Below are 17,878 nucleotides of genomic sequence, written 5' to 3'. Positions count from 1 at the left end.
TACTCTATCTCACACAGCTGCACAGCAATTAGTTAGCTCGTGAATCTTGGTTTTCACTTTTTAAATTCTTCAGAAAAGGTTAATGACTGATGGAGAATGGTTGTTTTTTACTTGAGATTTGTCTCATATGACACAAGGACAGAAATTAGAGGTCAACTAAAGTGTGTAAAACTGTGACTTGAAAATTATGATTATATTTATAAAACATGCTTGCCATATTTAATAATAAAAAGCATTTTCTGTCTTAAATTACATTACTAAACAAAGAACTGTTAGGTGTAATTTTCTACTTTTCGTTTTCTATTTTTCAAGCAGCTTTACTCTGAAGAGTGGATGTTACTATCTAATTGATTTTTAAACAGTTGGGGTTTTTTTAAAGAGTATTTAATCAATCATTACCAACTTTGGTTAAAATTAATGAGATTTTAAACATTCATGAGTTCTCTTTGCCTTCTGATGTGTGGGTCCACAGCCCAGCTGGCAGTGCTGTTGCTCCCTGCCTCCCCGGGCAAACTGGCAACCTCATGGAATGACCAGCTCATGGGGCTCAAACCACACAGCATGAGCTGTAGGAGCTTCGAGTTAGCATTGCTGTTGTTTTATCATAAAAGTTGATAATTCTCTGATAAAATGAAATGAAAGGAACCCTGGGAAACAAAGTTGTTCCTCTACGAGTAAAGTGCTTTCTTGAATGCCAAAAGCTGCAAGTGAGTTACACAGAATAATCTGTCTCCATTTGCAGCTCTGTAGGTCCCTGGCAAAGTGTTTTAAAAGTACCTAAAGGGTTTCATTTGAAAATGAGTGCTGCAGTTTTATAGTTGCCTGTGTGTGCCTCAGTGGTCAAAGGAGTTTGGGATGCAGTGAAGGACGGATGTTTCCCCCTGTGTTAAAAGCTGCACCACTGGAGTTTGTCAATGCTGTTGCCTTTCCCAGCCCACTGTGGTGTGTGGGAAGGTGTGGTGGCACCGGCTCCCAGTGCTGGGTTGTGGGCCCTGCCGATGGGTTTTGGCTCCTTGGGGTAAGAGCTGAGCACAGACCTGCAGAGGAGCAGACACAGCCACAGAAATGCACCTTCTTAATTATTATGAGGAAACACTGAGAAATCCAGGAGGCTGTGTCCTGGGGGTGCTTCTTCTTCTCCAAGGGGTCAGAGATCAGTCCTGGGGCTTTGCTGCCTTGTAGAGCCACCTATGGCAGAAAGGTCAGAGGCAGGTGGAGCATCCAACTGGCCCTTCCAAATCTGAGTCTCAGTGGAAGGTCAACAGCTCACTTACCTCAAATGAGTTAAAATGCTTAAGTTTACACATTGTGTTTTCTTACTTTTAATAATTTATCAACTAGCAACTATCACTGTGAGTGTTACGGCTGCTGTTTGCACACAGAAAGGCAAAATGGGTGGTGGTGGTGGTGTTGTGTTTCCTTGTTATTTAATAATCGTTTATGATTTAGAAACATAGGTTTTGCCTCTACTTCTTAATAAAAGCCCCACATTAATGGATAGTTGGCTATCTCAAGCCCTGAGCTTCATTATCCATGAATTTATCCACTTGGATGCATGTATACAGCTCCTGTTGACAGCAGAAGCTGCTTCAAGTCTCCTGAAGAAATGGAGATAGATGGTTGTGGAGTTTTTTCCTTCATTCTACATTTATTATCTCCAGATTTAATTCATATGCTTACTGCTCCTGCAGCAAAGAGGCCAGGCATAATTTTAACAGCGTTTTCTGGTATCATTAAGATGATGTAACAGAGATAAAGTGGTGCATGGAATAGGTTTGCACGGAGTTTAAACTTCACAAAGTTTAAACTGTGATATTTAGGTCACATTACTGTAGCAAAACCAATTTTTAGTGGAATCAACTAAAAATATAGAACTAAGTAAAAGGCAAAATAAATTCAAAATTATCCTTCACTCGGGGAAAGTACATATCTTTAAGCAGCTTGCGAGAAACTCCCCCTCCCTGCCTTCATTATTGCAGAGAAACTCCCCCTCCCTGCCTTCATTATTGCAGACAAACTCCGTGACCTTCGTGGGCGTTACAGTGCTAATCCAGTGTAATGGATGTTGGAAATACTTTTAAATGGAGACCTGCCCTTTCTTTCCTCCCAGCTGAGGATGGCATCAATATTAGCCTGTGAAATGAGAGCTGGGTTCAGTGAGTTACTGATAAGGAAGAACTGAAGCAAATGCTACTCTTTGACAGCTGTAACATGACAGTCCCATTCTGATTTCAGTGTACTTCAAGTAAGTATTTTACATGGTTCAGCACAGCTGTCCATCCAGAAATGGAAAAATGTAGAACTTTGCATAAGTCTTGCAAGGAGAAAACCACTGTTTCATTTTCTCCCTCCTGAGGCCTTGCTGGGATTTGCAAGTTCACTCCATAACTCCACCGAGCTAATTCTACTCTTAAACCACTTTATCTGTTTGATAGTTGCAAATTTTCTGCCCTGGATTTTAATTTAATTGCAATGATTAAGATCACATGTGAGGGTTTATAGGATTCCTACATACAGTACCTGAAGTTGTGGTGTTCAAAAAATGCACAGATGGCTATACAAGGAGTTGAAGATTACAGAAATCTTAATAAAAACATAGTTCCAAAACTATGGGACTGAGAATAATAGAAGGTAATTATTTCTGTGAGCAAGAAAGGATAACATATGAGAACAAGAGGTCTCTCTGGCCTTTTGCCTGCCTCTTTTCATTTGCTTTGTGCAAAATTAATCCTGGCAGCCTTTTCAGTTTCCATGTGGTCAACATTCTAGGTGGTAACTCCTGTAGAACAATAGTTTTTGAATCCTGTCATAATTCTGTCAAGCATACCTACTCATGACACAATACTTTGTATGGGATAAGAATATACTGAGCAGTACACTTAATACAGAACATTATATACTGCAGCTTTTAAGAACCAAAAGCATAAAAATGTATATAAAAGCACAGCAGAACTTGATTTGCAGTTCACTTCTGCTGCTAAACTTGGATTAAAGGTCTAGTTGGAAGATAATTTAGTTCTATGGCATTTAAGTAAGTCTTCATTCTGATATTTAGCCTGGGCGATTTTTTGTGTGTCATGTTTTTTTCTTTTGGTCCTTTGTCTTCTCTGCTTTTATGTGTGATTTGCATTGTCACGTGTTAATGGTAAAACGAAACCTCTCAACTGTGTGCACAGTTCTCTTGATGAGAAAAAGCATCCAAGGAGAGCTGGTGTTTAGGAATAGGGTGTCAGGGGTGGTATCATCCACTGAGAGTTGAACTAAAAGGGAATATATATATATATATCAACTCTGGGGTTTAGTTGTGTTTCTTTTTTCCCCTTGCTTCCCAGGATGATTGACTGGTTTTGCATCTGATGAAATTTTCATGCACATCTGCAGAGCAGTGGGATCCTGAGGAGGGAGATTAATATTTCAGTAATTGTACTGTGCCTGTAGGTCACTGGGGTCCTTGGTGCATCCACAGAAGAGCCCTGGCTGTAGGTAACAGTGAACAGGAATGTTGGTAGGAGGAAATCCAGCAGTGGGGGGCTTATTGCTTCTGGCAAAATATGTGGATGGGAAAAGAAAGAATGCGTGGGAATGTCCTTTCCTGCAAGTAAGTGTTTTGAGGAAGAGGTGGGTACTGAGTTAGTATAATGCAGGGAAAAAAAAGCTGACTGTTTCTCTGTCTATGGCAGTAACTTTAGGGTGCTGAATGTCACTTAGTGATGCCAAGGAGAGGTACCCAAGGCTGGATCATGGCTTGGCAGAGTCACTGCTCGGTCTTTTCATTTGGGGGATTGCCAGGCACTCTCTGCCTTGTGCTTTCAACATGCCTGGTCAAGGCTGGGCTTCTGGAACATTTCATCTTCCGCAGACTCATGCATCCATTTCTCCTGTCCCTCCCTATTCCAGAGAACAGCCCATCTTCACCACCAGAGCCCATGTCTTCCAAATTGACCCCAGCACGAAGAAGAACTGGGTTCCTGCAAGCAAGCAGGCTGTAACTGTTTCCTACTTCTATGACAGCACGAGAAACAGCTATCGGATTATCAGTGTGGATGGAGCCAAGGTAGGAGGCTGGTGGTACCCCGGCGTGTTTGCTGTGTGGAGAGGGGCGTGACTGTCAGCCCTGGCTGGAGAGAAACACAGAGAGGCTGCATTAAACACTTAAGTTCATAAATACTCAATTTTTTATATAATCCGTAATGGAGACTTGTAGTGATAATCGAAAAAACGCAGGGCACCTTAAAAGTGATTTTGCCCAACTTAACTGACCTTGTCTCTGACTAATTTGCGTTCACGATCATAATGAGCCAAGAGCCTTAAGTGTCCAAACTGAGTCTGTGGCACAGTATCTAAAACAGCCACCTATATTGGGTAGATAAGGCTGAGGCCTTTTTGGTGAAAAAAAAAAGTTCTTTTTAAAGGGAACGAGGGGACAGATACACACAGACTAGAGCTTTTAATGTAAGTACCAACTGCATATTCACTTTTGCCTGGCTGAACTATTCACAGGTTAGTACTTAATTTTCTTTAGCTTTTGCACTGGAGTTCATCAGCCTTAGGTGACAAGTTAGACATGAAGACTCTGCCCCCTCATTTTTTCTTATTTTGTTTTGCATTGCCAGAGAGTGTACTGAAGTATTTTCTGTAAGAATCCTGGTCAGTTGGGTTGAATAGGTTGCTCAGACAACTGCTTTTACTACATACACTAGATTTATCCCTGTAATTAGGCCCTCCAAGGTCACTTGATGAGTGACCACTTTGCCCTGACAGACCCCAGTCAGAGGCGTAAGTGAAAACATTTTACTCGTGTACAAAAATCATTGGTCATTTCTGTCAAAGCACAAACCACAGGGCAACAAGATGAGTTCACAGCCTGTTTATCTGCATTCCTGTTTGGATGAGGATGTTAAAATATCACTGTTCTGGGAGATAGAGATCACAGAAATCATCCCTTAATAAAGCTTTTCTATTTGTCATGCCTATTTCACATACTTGTTTTTCCAAACATCTCCTGTGCTATATTTGGTTATATATTGGCTTATAAATCAGCCGTGCTGCCTGCTTAAATTGATGGTAATGTCTCATTGACACCGGTACAGCATTAATACATCCCATCATTATGCTGTTTGTGCTGGTGTGCTCATTCCCAGAAAGGCCAGCTCTCTGCCCCGGTTTGCAGTGGGCACACACAGCCCCTGCAACTTGCTGGGGACAGCTGAGCCCCCCCCCCAAATTTGCTTATACCCCGTGGATGCCTCTGCTTGGCAGAAGCTGGTGCTGATTGTAGTGGGCTGGTGTCTTTACAAACCCAGGCGAGTGTGACTTCCAAGCCCAAAGTGCTGTACTCGCAGCAGTGGGTCGCCTGATTTGTGGCTGTGCATGCATGCATTAAGAGCAATTAATGAAAACAAAGTAATTACTGTATGTGGCAGGCGAAGCTGCAGGGGCAGCGTGTGCCCACAGCCAGAGCTCCTACCCAGAGCTGTGACTGGAAAGTGTGTGCTGAGAATAAGGTGGGCATCTGGGCTTTGCTTGGTAATCTGCCCAAAAGTCAGTCAGAAGGAACAGCCCCCTACACCTCCCCACCCCCATCCTAGTATGTCCCAGAAGAAGGTGAGCATTCCGTGATTTGAATTCTCCTGTGGGGCCTCCCAAGCAAGAATCAATTGCTGGCCACATAAATTATTCCTCTTGTATTGAATCTTTGCTGATTAAGGAACAGGTTGAGAGGAAATGCTGCCTTCACGCTCGCCTCTGGAGAGTCCCATGACCCTGCATGTCCATTTTAAGAGTGCTAATTTGGGAAAAAATTAGTGACTATGCCCAAATAAGTTAAAAGTTGCATTTTTCCCCTCAACCAATTATTGTTTAGTGTTTTGACCTACTTTTCCAGGGAAAAAGTGAAACTGGGTAAGACTGTGAGGAAGAATATAGACAGCTTCAGATGATGGTGTCCTGCTTTCTGTACATTTCACTTATTAGAATAACGTTTCCTGTGTGTTGGCAAATACCAGATGGATTAGCATCACAGCATCACTGCGGGCAGGAGTTATCTCTGTCTTAAGGACAAAAAAGCTGAAGCTCAAGTAAATGAAGGGACTTGGCCCTAGGAGGAAGGTGCTGACGAAGGATGTGTGTCTCTTAAAACTCTCCATCCTTGTCTGAACTGCAAAGAGGCTGTTCTAACAGTTTATTTGAGACAAACATATGCGATGCACATTGGCTTGCAGAGAAATCTCAGTTAAATCCAACTTGTATGCAGCTGTTGGATTAATTTGGTAGGTTTTTTACCTTACGTTGACGTTATATAGTAACAATAAAAATATTTTAAAGTGATCAAGTCCACAGGGTACTTCACTTAAATATTGCTCATTACCTGGTTGCATAAGCTTTCTTTTACTTGTAGCATTCAACGTGTCGCTCTGGGCAGCGTGTTGAGTTGCAGAGGAGCACAGGGCTGCTGGACCCTGTTAGTGCTGCTGTCGTGCCAAGCACAGGGCAGGATGTGTAATGTCACCCTGATGAGGATTTCCTCCTGCTGCAGCACTGACCTGATGGGCTGTGATTCTGGCAGGACTGGCTTTCCTCAGGCAGCTGCTGCTGTCCTCAAAGGTCCAGACCCTCCACAGTCCCCTGTCCTTCAGCCCCCTCCTCTCTTCTGCCAGCAGGCATAGCCTGTCCCTATTTCCTCCTTGTCCCTCATCCCCACACACCTGGGGTGCAGGAGGATGGGGAGGAATGCTGCAGGGCAGAGGGGAGCAGCAGGATTTTGCAGTGGGCTTAAAGAGGGGGATTAAGGGAACTGCTGAGCCTGTGTGTTTAAAGGTATAAGTATTGGGAGCTCATTTTGTGAGTCTGGCTGGCAGAAAGGCAGAGGAGCTGCTTGTCTCTGCTGCCCAGCACAATACAACACTGCCTTCTTGTCCTTACCCCTTTGCCAAGTGGTGGGGAAGGACAGGAGGGCCTGGCTGGTGCACATGGAGGTGGTGAGGATGGACATTACAGCAGAGAAAAATGGGATAGAAAGAGAGTAGGGTAAAGATAGGAAGCAGAGCAAAGTCAGGACAGCTTAACTCTTACCTTGCAGAGGGATGTGCAAGAGTCTTATGCTGAAAACCAGGAGTCACATATGGAGGGCAGCCAGGAGTGGGTGTACATCTTCAGATGCTAGGTTTCTTCCAAATCCTCTCAGCCCAATGACAAAAAACCCCACTGAAATGCTTGGGGAATCAAGCACTGGATAGTGGAGACCTTAGATGCTAAACAGCTTGTACCACTTTAATTCCTCATGTTTACAAAGCCAGAAGAGAACAGCTATTATAATTCCTGTGTCTTTGACAGCAAAACAGGTGCTGTGGTCAGTATCTTACAATTTATAGCAAAGGATTTAACAGGTACCATAAAAGAATGCACTGGATGATCTTAACCAAGATACCATGACCAAACAAGGGAATAGATTAGTATATCTTTTAATTACGTAGTAATTGACTTGTATGTTGTCAAGAAAGTAATTTCATCATGATGTTTTAAGAGGTTTCTAGCCAGAGGCTAACTGTGGCATAATGAATGGCAGAGGAAATGATACAGTACAATGCAAGGGCACACACTGATTCAGAGTTAATGATGCAGCCAAAAGACTTCAACATGTGAAAGTGTCCAGTGTTGTGAGCAAAAGTCAACCCTGTTGAAAAATGACAAAATACGCAGATGGTGCAGGGAGAATGTGAACTTTTAAGTGCCCAACTGCTGTGCAGTGTGTGGGGAAAGCCACACACAAGGCTCCTCATTAAAAGTGACCTACATTGATCTGTCTTTTGGAGGTGAAAAGAAGGTTTGACAGTATGAAAATTATGCAGACCAATAGCCTCTATCATCTTCAGGAATAATGCATGGTAGTGCCCAGGTTGGTGGATTTATTTATTTTTTTATAAACTGGAAATACGTGTTATCCAAACAGTATAGAGAAGAGGGAAAGGAATTTGAGATGGAAATATAATCCCTCAGAAACAAGCTTCTGCCCTCATTTTCAGATGTTCATATGTTGTATTTCTACAGAACTTGTGATTGCAACAACATCATTTTTCTCTTTTGAGAAATGAGTTGTTAACAAGGAACATAAAGCTAGCTTAAAAATAAATAGCCAGCAATAAAGCATACAGTGAGACATACTGAGTTGGCAGCAGCAGAGAAAAGTGACGCAGCAAGAGTCATCTCAGATGCCAGTCCTAAGTTGTCTCTGAGATGCTTAAACAGATGACTAGAAAAAATTAAAATCAGGATTTAAAAGATGACTAGATTGCAAGAGTAATTGTGTAATGTTCCATGATACAGGAATAAAGACTCCCAGGTTTCCCTGAAACACAAACCCTAGCTGTCTGACACTCATTCCCAGTTACTAGATCATTTAAGAATTTATTACCTGACAATTACCTTGAATACTGGAGAGCAGCAGCTAAGTTGGGCACAAGTGTGTGAAAGTACTGAAGAGAGAACCACAAAAAATTGCTGTGCTGGGAAAGCAAAATCCGTGGGTCTATTTCTGAAGTAAATTGCAATTACTGAGAATAAGAATATGGGCCAAATTTTGCCAATCAGTATTCACATAATGCTCCCCAAAGCAAATACAGGACGTTGTATGGTGTGATGAAGCTGTTTGATTTAATGGCATATATGCAGCAGACTGTGATTTCCAGAACACGATGAAGCTGACAGGGACAGAGCCCCAGCAGCCTGTGGCAGCAGGTACTTAGGGAGGTAAGAAGGGGTAATATGTAAGTCTGCTAATATTTGATGTATTTCTGGCTTTGCCAGTTCCTGTACTGGTCCTAATTGCTACCTAATTGAATAGCTGCCCACCTCTTTCTGACCACGCTTTCCGTGTTGTCATGACCGGAGGCACAGAGAGGAAATTCAGAATCCTTCCAGTGATGTGTTCAGACACTCAAAACAGATCATTTTCTTTGCCCACGGAAAAGGAATTATTTTAAGGCATGGTTGTTAAAAATATCCTAGAGTATTTTGCCAAAAGGTGACTCTTAGATTTGAGAATCTTTTCTTTCACAGGAAAACAATTGCAGGGTACGGTAGCACAGATGAAATTCCTTCATCTTGTTAGTTCTTTTTGTTCTTCTTTTTTTATTTCATTGACGTAAATTCAGCCACTAAACCAATAGCATCTCCTTCTCAGGAAAAACCTACCAAGTAATTTATACATTACAAAATTTTTGGCACTGAATTATGAAAGGCTTCTGGCAGCGTGTACCTCACCAGGGGTCTGCGTTGGTGTGGCAGCATTTAACTGCCTCCAGGACCTCATGGATCTGATTGGTGAGAACATGTAGCAGAAACAATCCAAACATCACCTTCTCACCTGGCATTCAGTTACCAGGGTGTGTTCATCTGACCCTATACCCAATGAATTAGGTGATGCAGGGTGCTCTATTTTTAAATGCCCACATTTTTTTAAGTGCCTGGTTTTTAACTACCTAATTTTTCAGGTTTAATAGTTCTGTAGTGAAACTACAGAGGATGTTTTACAGCCTTGAGTAGCCAAAGATAAAGGGACATAAAAGCACATGAAAAGTGACCTTACAAAATGGTGTGTTGCCTTTTCTTTTAATGGAAAATCCTGAATTAAATGCTATGATTTGGAAAGGTGTGGGTGAACGTATTTGTGTGTTTTGTCAAAGGGATGGAGATTCTTTGATTTCTAGTTTTGCCTGCCCTAGTTTTATATTTATGGCCACTGCTTGTCACACTGCTGTGTGCTGTATCCCAGAAGAGTGTGGTGCTGCTGGGGTCCCAGCCAGCTGCCCTATGCCTGCTGAAATGCCAAGAGGCCCCACTTCTTGCCCTGAAGATTATTTTGCTGACAGCAGCATTGGCAGGACTACGATTTCCAGAGAGTCCCTGCTAGTAAAATCTGATTAAATTAGCAGAAAATATGTTTTATTCCATTTTCTCAAAGCTCTTTTTTCACCACTGGGTAATTGAGATGGGCATTTTTTCTTTTCTCCAAAACTTCTTCTGCCTCATGGTTTCTTCCAGCCTGTGTGGGAAATCTCTGCTGGTGGTCCCAGAAAGTGTGCCAACCATAAAACCTGGATGGGGAGAAGTATGAGCTCAATATTATTTATGTGTCTGACACTGAGAACCAACACGAAAAGGACCTTTCATCTAAGGGCAGCATGTGACACTTTGATGACCTTTCATCAAAAGGCAGCATGTGACACTGTGCCCAGGAGACAGATCCAGCTTGAGGGTGACCCTGTGTTAGGGTAAGCCAGTGCAAAGGTGTCCAGGCTTTGACCTCTGGAGGTCTGATTTCGCTGATCCAGTATTTCTGCCTTCTTGTCCACACTTGTTCACAAAAGAAACCCTCATATGTCATAAGAAAAGATTTCCAGTACCGGTCTAGCTGATTAATACAGAAATATGAGCATATTTGATGGCATTTATCTTCTCTTTACCATAGTATATAAGTATTTTGTGAACTATTGGAGCTAATTTCAGCATGACTGTTAGCACTGGAGATGATACTGGAGTCAACAAATGGAACTAATTAACACCCCATATAAAAAGAACATCTTTGAAAATACAAAGAATGGTTTAAAATACAATTTTAATGCATAATCCTGTCTTCTAGTGTGCATAGTGTGTGTGCATGGTACCATAAACATCTCATTGCTTTTATGCTAGGGAGATGACTATTGAGTAAAAACATTAGTTGTGGTTTTATGATTTTATATATACATTATATAGTCATAGATTTGTAAAATATCCTGAGATAGAAAGGACCCACAAGGATCATTGATTCCAGCTCCTGGCTCTGCACAGGACTACCTCAAATAGTTAATATAATATATAAGAATAGGATAGAATAGTACTTTACTGTTGAGACAGAGCAGTGATAATAAATACCAGTGTGTATATACTGTTAATCCATAGCAGAGCCTTTACAATAATTTGGTACCATTTAATCACTCTCATGAGATGAGTTCTGGACTTTTCCTGGCTCAAATTTCCCAGCCTCTGCTGGAGAATGATGTTCATCTGCTGGAGACATGTTCTAGTACAAATAGTGCTAAACCAAAGGACTTTATAAAAGATGTCTGAAAAGTCTCAAGCTGCTTTTTGGGGTCCCTTTTGGGCTTGTTGTTGCTGTAACTAGTGAAACTGGAGCAGACTGCTCTCTGAAAGGCAGCTGCTCCTTTTGTAGAGAAGTTCTCCTTCATTTGGTGTGAAGAGCAGATTGAGATCAGAACATCTGTGCTGGCCTGAGTCACAGCCCACCAGCCTAAGCTAAGCTGGAACTGGTCTCTCACTGAGACAGTGAAGCAACTTGCAGTAAATAATTATTATTTTTAATGGCTGTTTTCTAATTTGATTTAAAGTGTTAGTGTTGTGGTGATGCAACCTGCAGATTTTTTAGCATCACTTTGAGAGTTTCAGGGAGAACTCTCAATTCAAGGCAGAGTTGCCATCAGTGGTGGTGCTGGTGGCTCCCAGGCAGAGGCTGCTGTTCTGGGGCAGGCTGGGGTGAAGGTGCTGGGTCAGCAGCAGCCCTGCAATTTCAGTGCAGGTATCAGGCATGGAGTGTAAGGGTTTCTGCATGGGGTGATGTGTTGGGCACCTCAGAGGTGTGGGAAGTGCCCAAAATGTTATTCTCCGAGGGAATCCTGTGCAGACATAAATCATTCAGCTTGTGGTGTATCAGAGAGAAATGTCAGTGTTGGGGTTAGGGAAAACTGAAGCAGGACTGATGCAGATAGAAAATGAAATGGACATTTTAACAGGAGGATCAGTATCCTTTTGGGGTGAGCAGACTGAGGCGTGCACTGGATCCTTCTGCTGCATAGACCAGGACTTAATCCTTTTCAAAGGCATCTTTGGAGTAAGAGTGAATGAAAGTAAGGAAAACAACAGTGCCTGATGATCTTAAAATATTTGTGGTGTCCGTATTAAGGGTATACTTGGCTTGATTAAAGTGACTTAAGGTTTGGTTTCTCTCTAGACCTTAAAATAACTTGAGAACATTTTCTTTGGAATTTGGTGATGAAGAAATACAGCATAAAGAAGAAGCAGAGCTGTCAGCCAAGGATGAGACTCCCCACTTGCATCATCCTTTATTTGCTCAAGGTCATATCAAGTATTCAGAAATTCAGGCTGAGGGGAGGTGCAGGATGTAATAACTGGGAGGATAGTACATTGCCTGGAGTTGTGTCTGCAGGAGATTGTCAACAGTTGCTAAGACAGGTTTAGATGGGTAGAGCTGGTAACACTGGGTGCACTTGTGTGAACAGGCCTTTTGAGTGTTCAGAGGATGAAAAAAAATGTTAGGGCTTATCTGCAATGGGAATTTCAGAACTGCTGTATTAGCTCATCTGGTAGAGATGACCTGGGAATGGAAGGAAAAATTACAAATGTTTGCACAAACAAGATGTAGGGCTCCAGGTGAAAAAAGCAGCTTGTCAGAAGCTGAGAAAGGGAGCAAAATAAATACCAAGAAATGTGGTGGGTCTCTTGAGATTAAATCAGCCAGAAATCAGGATCACCTGCTGAGGATGTGTTTTGGTTTAGAAAAAAATTAAAAGTCTAGAGCTGTGGAACTTGTATCACTTAAATGTTTCTATATTAATCTCTTTCCAAGTTATTAACTTTGAAATGTGAAAAATCCTCTGTTCATTGCCTGGATTATTTCTGGAAATAAATCCTTCAGAGGCTGGTTAGTAAGCTTAGGAGAAAAGATAACAAAGTGCTGTCAACAGCTGTATCCTTGACAGAAGAGCAGAAGCACATCTGGCCCTGTTTGTTCTTATCTGGCTCATTTTTCTGCTTGTATGTGTGTTGTGTGTGTGTCACTGTCTCCAGAAAGACCATACACAACTGAATCCAGGAGACTGCATAAACCTGTTCAGAAACAAAATTTCTTGCCCATTAAAAAGCAAAAATACAAATCTATGCTGAGGACCTCTTGCTGTACCACTCACCAGCAAGTCTGGGGAGATTTTTTTTCTTTTTAAAAACCTCTCTGTAAAATTTCTCAGAAAAGCTCTGTCAGAGTGTTTCAGTAAGTGACTGCCCCACACAGAGTGGTTTCTGATCACCAGACATGAGTATGATGAGGCATCTGAACATTCCAGAGAGGTTAATGAAACCACGTGATGTTATTGAAAAGAAACCTGGACACCCTGTCATCTCCTAAAAATAATGTACCTGTCTTTCTTGGCCATTACTCCTGCCAAGGCACAGTTTTTCTGGATTTTGGAGAGGAAGTAAGCTATCCTATTGCTAACCACTCCCGAGGTGTGGAGGTTGCTGAAGAGCAGAGGAGTCTTTAATGATGCTGTGTGGTTCTGCCATTCCTGACCTCTGCAAAGGGACCTTCAGGCTTTACTGAAGCTGTTGCCACACAGCTTGAAGGATGCAGAAAATGATCAGTGCTTAAATTATTCACTTAGGGATGTGGTTGTACTCTACACAAAGACTATATGCTTTTATTACATCTCCCAAAGTATGAATGTGATACGACTTTGGGAAGTTTTGTAATTCTATCTAATTATAGGTTACTTTATCATAACCTTCTTCCTCACCCCAATTTTAATCACTGGGAAAAAATAAAGAGTCTCTACTGCATCCTTCTCCCTTTCTGTGATAAGTTAGGAATCTTAGTTCTCAGGTGAGAATAATCCACAAGCATCCTGGTTTATATATTTTTTAAATAGTTGCATGAAATTCCTGGATAACAATTTGTTCTAGAGTGTTTGAAAATCCTTGCTGTAGACTTTCTTCATGAAACAGCTGCTGGTGCTTTGAATCGTGTGGGTGGGTGGATGTGTGTGCTGTGCCTAAAAGGGAAAAAAAAATTCTAGTCAGATGTCAAAGCAAAAATAGGAAATTTTAGAGATTTAGACTGGGTGGAGGAGGTGGGAAGCCAACTGTACAGAGATGTTAATTACCTTGGGAAGAAAAAGAGAGCAATGGAGTAGGTGTAGAGGTGTAGCTGGAGATTTACTTAATACAATTCGCATAATCATGAACCCACTTTCGTTGCATTTAGATGGGTTGTCAGAGAGGGCTTTACAACAGAAATATTTTACCAGAGGAAAAACAATTATTAGTCTTTTTATTGGAGGGGAGGGCTATTTTTACATCTCTTTTCATGAAGGAGGACAAGAATCGTATGGGTTTTGTTTGATTTGTTGGCTTTTGGGGTTAAAAATGAACTTCATTTTTCACTGAATTATTCTGGGAATGAAAGGTGATGCAGGATAAAAAAAGCATTATTTGAAACAGTGGACATGGCCCTTTTCCCCCTAAAACAAGAAGCAGCAGCATGTGAGAGACTTTATCCATAAAAGGAGAGCCTCCTCTCTGCAGAGGGAGCTCATGTTGGGAAGTAAATGTTGAGGGCTACAGCAAGTCCTCTGTGGCTTGCAAGACATCCTGGCATCTTCCTTTTTGCAAGAACTGCTGCAGTTCCCCTTCTGCTCCCACCTCCTGCAGAAATACAGGATGTAGCTATGGAAGCTTTTGGAGTTCGTTGATGGGTGGAACAGCTCCTGTCCTGGCTAACTGTGTAGAACAGCTACTTTTGAAAAGCAGCAGCTGGTCAGGCTAAAGGGCACTGAAGGGATCAAATGGGCAACCAGAGCAAGAGCCTGGTGGTGGATGCCCTGCCAGCTGCTGCCTACCCTGTGCTCAGCCCCCTTGTCAGGCACAACCGATGGAGCAGAGCAGGAGGAAGAGCAAAATGGAGAATCCCAATGCTCTTCTTTATGTACATTTACAGTGCTCCCAGTCTAATTATTCCATACCCTCAGAGTGTCCCAGGAAAAGCACCATGTACGTGTCAGGTGCAGCACGTGAAGCAAAGCTGGAACAAGTGCCGTTGTTACTTGCAATTTTCCCAGGTTGTTTTTTGTTGTTGTGTTTGTTTGGGTTTTTTTTGTTTGTTTTGTTTTGTTTTTTTAAAGGCCTTCTATAAAGACTTATCAGCAAGGGTGGGGAGACAGATTTGATCACATCTGCTGGTTCTGATTTCTAAAACAACTATAATTAATCCTCCTGCATTACAGGTTCACTGTTTTGGCCAAAGGCTGTTCTTTCTTTCATCCTCAAGTTCTTATACTGCTGTGAGGATGTCTTTGTACTTCTCCTGCTTTACTCTGTTTGGTGGCTTCTACAAGGGACTTTCTTTTTTCCCTTTGATACCACTGTCTTGATTAACGATGTGTGTGTGTGTGTTCTGACTTTCTAGGACTAGAAATAAGATGCACAGTTTATCACCAGTGACACACTGGTGAAAAGATGTTACATCCTGTCTAGAAGCAGAATTAGGAAGGATGGTAGATAGTGCAGAGGATAATACAGATCATGGAAAGGTAGGTGGGCTAATACTACAGAAGAGTTGCTGAACATTTGGGATAAAGGGAGAATTTCTCTGTAAATCCATTCCTGTCTCCTCATCTTCACATCCGGTGTCACAAGCCCTTCTGATTCATGCCAACTTGATGAGCTGGAAGAACCTGCTGAGCCTGAGATAGCTGTGGCCAGAGGATTAGCAGCTTCTTTCCTTCTTCTATTCTGTTTTCAGACTGGGATACATCTTTACTGAAGATTAACAGCCTGGTGGGTTGAGGAAATTTAATTTCACAGGGGCTGGAAACTGGAAGCACATATTCAGAGGTGTGGAAATGAAATGGGGAGATTTTAATATAGTCTTAAGGAGTAGATCCTATGGCCTGGAGTCTGGGGGCTTTTCTGGAGGTGAGTACTCTTCGGAGTAACAGGTGATGTGAATTTAAAGGGGAATTGCAGAATAATTCCTGCTCTGGCACTCTTGCCCCAGAATAAGGGGTCCCTTACTCAATCAGTTTAACACAGATCCAAAATATATTGCCCAATACATTTATTAGCTTCACAGCTGTTGTTTCAGCCTTTTCCTGGGTAGAGAAGCTGGTGCCAGGGCTGGCTGACTTGGCTCATCATCCCGTTTGGTGCGTGTCCTGGCCAATTCCTGCCGGTGTGTTGGTCTTCCTCCTCCTCGGGGCTGTGCCAGTGGCTCTGCCAAATGCCCTCTGCGATCTCTGCTCTCCTCCCCTTGGAGCTGAGCTTGCTCTCGTCTGCTTTTCCCTCCTGTGAACCTGGCAAGCTGAGACTGATGAGATCAGGGTGTACACTGAGAGCCAAGCTGGCAAACCTCATGTGCTGCTCCAGCTCTGCTCCCTCTGTACCCCAGCTGCTGACACACACCTTATATTAATGAGACAGTGCTTTGGGAATACATTTTTTCAGAAGCCACATCAGCTTTTCCCCTTCAGTGCACTGTTGTGGTATGGGGAGTGTGGGAGTGGAGCCCTTTAAGTACTGGAAGCACCCCCTAAAAGAAAGAGCGGCTGTAGATATGGGCACTGCTCATACCTTGCAAGCAGCATGAGCTGCCAATACATTTTTCTCCTTCTACGCGCTCAGGTCGTCTTGTGACCTCTCCCTGTTTGATTTATTTGGCAGTTTCTCTCCGTGGGAAGGCAACGGGATGGGTGTGTTACAGCCCATGAATGTTCTGCTCTATGCCAGCTTGTTTGCATTCACCTTTATCTGATGAAAATACCCAGTGTGTTCCTAAATGTCTGGAGTCACTTGTGGGTGACGGAGCACTACCTTGTGCTGGCAGCATTCTTTTGTGTCATCTTCAGATAAAAATTTGGATCTCTCAGGTTCGTTTTTCTCCCAAAGGAAATGAAATTAGTGTGAGATTTTGTTTGGCTTATGCAAGTGTAGCAGGAGTGTTTGTCATCTGATAAGTTTGCACGTAGTGAGTGCAAAGGCAGGGTTTGGTTTTTTTTTAACCACATGTAGACAACTCAGTATGATGAATGAGTTTATTATTCTGCAAGGTGCTTATTATGTTATGCTCCTCTTTGTCTTTAGGGAGAACTCTTTAACCACTTCAGGGATTGATTGCATTTGATTAGAGAGTAGTATGTCTTCTGAATCCATTATCTTGGATGAAAGTCCACAAGTTTATTCCGTTTTATAATGCAGCTGGAATTACCCTCTGTGTGTATTATAAAAATGAGGACCAAAGGCAGAGCTTTCTCATAAGAGCTCATTTGAATTGATGAGTGGCCTTTTCTTATAGGATTATAATACTGGATTGCAGGTAGGGATGAAAAAAGGTCCTGTGGGCTCATCCTGTCTGCAGCAAAATAGTGCCCTTATCCTCCTCTCCTTCTTCCTTTGAAATGTGAAAATTCTGGCTCATACCTTCACAAAAAAGAACATTTTCCCAATTTATTTGACCTTTCCTATTGTGGTGGCCACAAATACTTCCCCTACCTTCTGCCCCAGCTGAGACTGCCTGCCCAGGAGGTGGAGGAGTGGTGGGGATCACTGTCCTTCTGGTCTCACATAGCCGAGGGTGAGCCAGCGCAGGGAGGGGGATAGGCTGGATTACCTGGCAGGAACACTTGCAAGCCTCATTTTTCATTGTTCTTTTAAATCACAGCACCTTTTTTTTCTCCTGAACACAACCAACACGATTTTCCCCTGGCCAGTGTAGTGTCTCTGCTCAGAAATGATGGCCAGATTTATGGGGAAGTGAATGTGACAGGCAGATGGGGCGAGGATGGGGAGGAAGACAAGGTGGATAAGCATGATGTACTCACAGCATCCATCTCCTCTGAACTGCTCCTATGAGCTCTGATTTAATCTCCCAAGCTTCTACTTAGGTTTTCACTTCTCTGTAGGAATGCAGTGTTTCTGAAGTGCCTGATTGACAGAGGAGGATTTAAAGGAAAAAAAAAAGGTAGAACCAGCTTCCAAGCAGTTTCACTAATTGCAGCTTATTATAAATTTAACAGATGAACTGTCAGTTTCTTGAAGG

The 17,878-nt window shown here is 42.4% G+C and overlaps 1 protein-coding gene across 4 annotated transcripts in view; it reads left to right on the top strand.

The window, feature by feature from the left end:
- Positions 1–17,878, top strand: part of HOMER2 (homer scaffold protein 2) — a 63,212-nt gene that overhangs the window by 19,967 nt on the left and 25,367 nt on the right. For 3 of the 4 annotated variants that reach the window (XM_050309596.1, XM_050309595.1, XM_050309597.1), the window contains exon 2: positions 3,898–4,054. The exons of the other annotated variant lie outside the window; for it this stretch is intronic. In XM_050309596.1, coding sequence (XP_050165553.1) covers positions 3,898–4,054 — 157 coding nt within the window. The remainder of the gene's footprint in view (positions 1–3,897; positions 4,055–17,878) is intronic. 4 annotated transcript variants of the gene reach the window in all.

This window comes from Myiozetetes cayanensis, unplaced genomic scaffold (genome assembly GCF_022539395.1).
Source record: "Myiozetetes cayanensis isolate MyiCay16 unplaced genomic scaffold, myiCay2020 scf14, whole genome shotgun sequence".
Taxonomy (NCBI): Eukaryota; Metazoa; Chordata; class Aves; order Passeriformes; family Tyrannidae; genus Myiozetetes; species Myiozetetes cayanensis.
The sequence above is the reverse complement of the archived record's forward strand: the minus strand, read 5'-3'. Positions and strand labels throughout refer to the sequence as shown.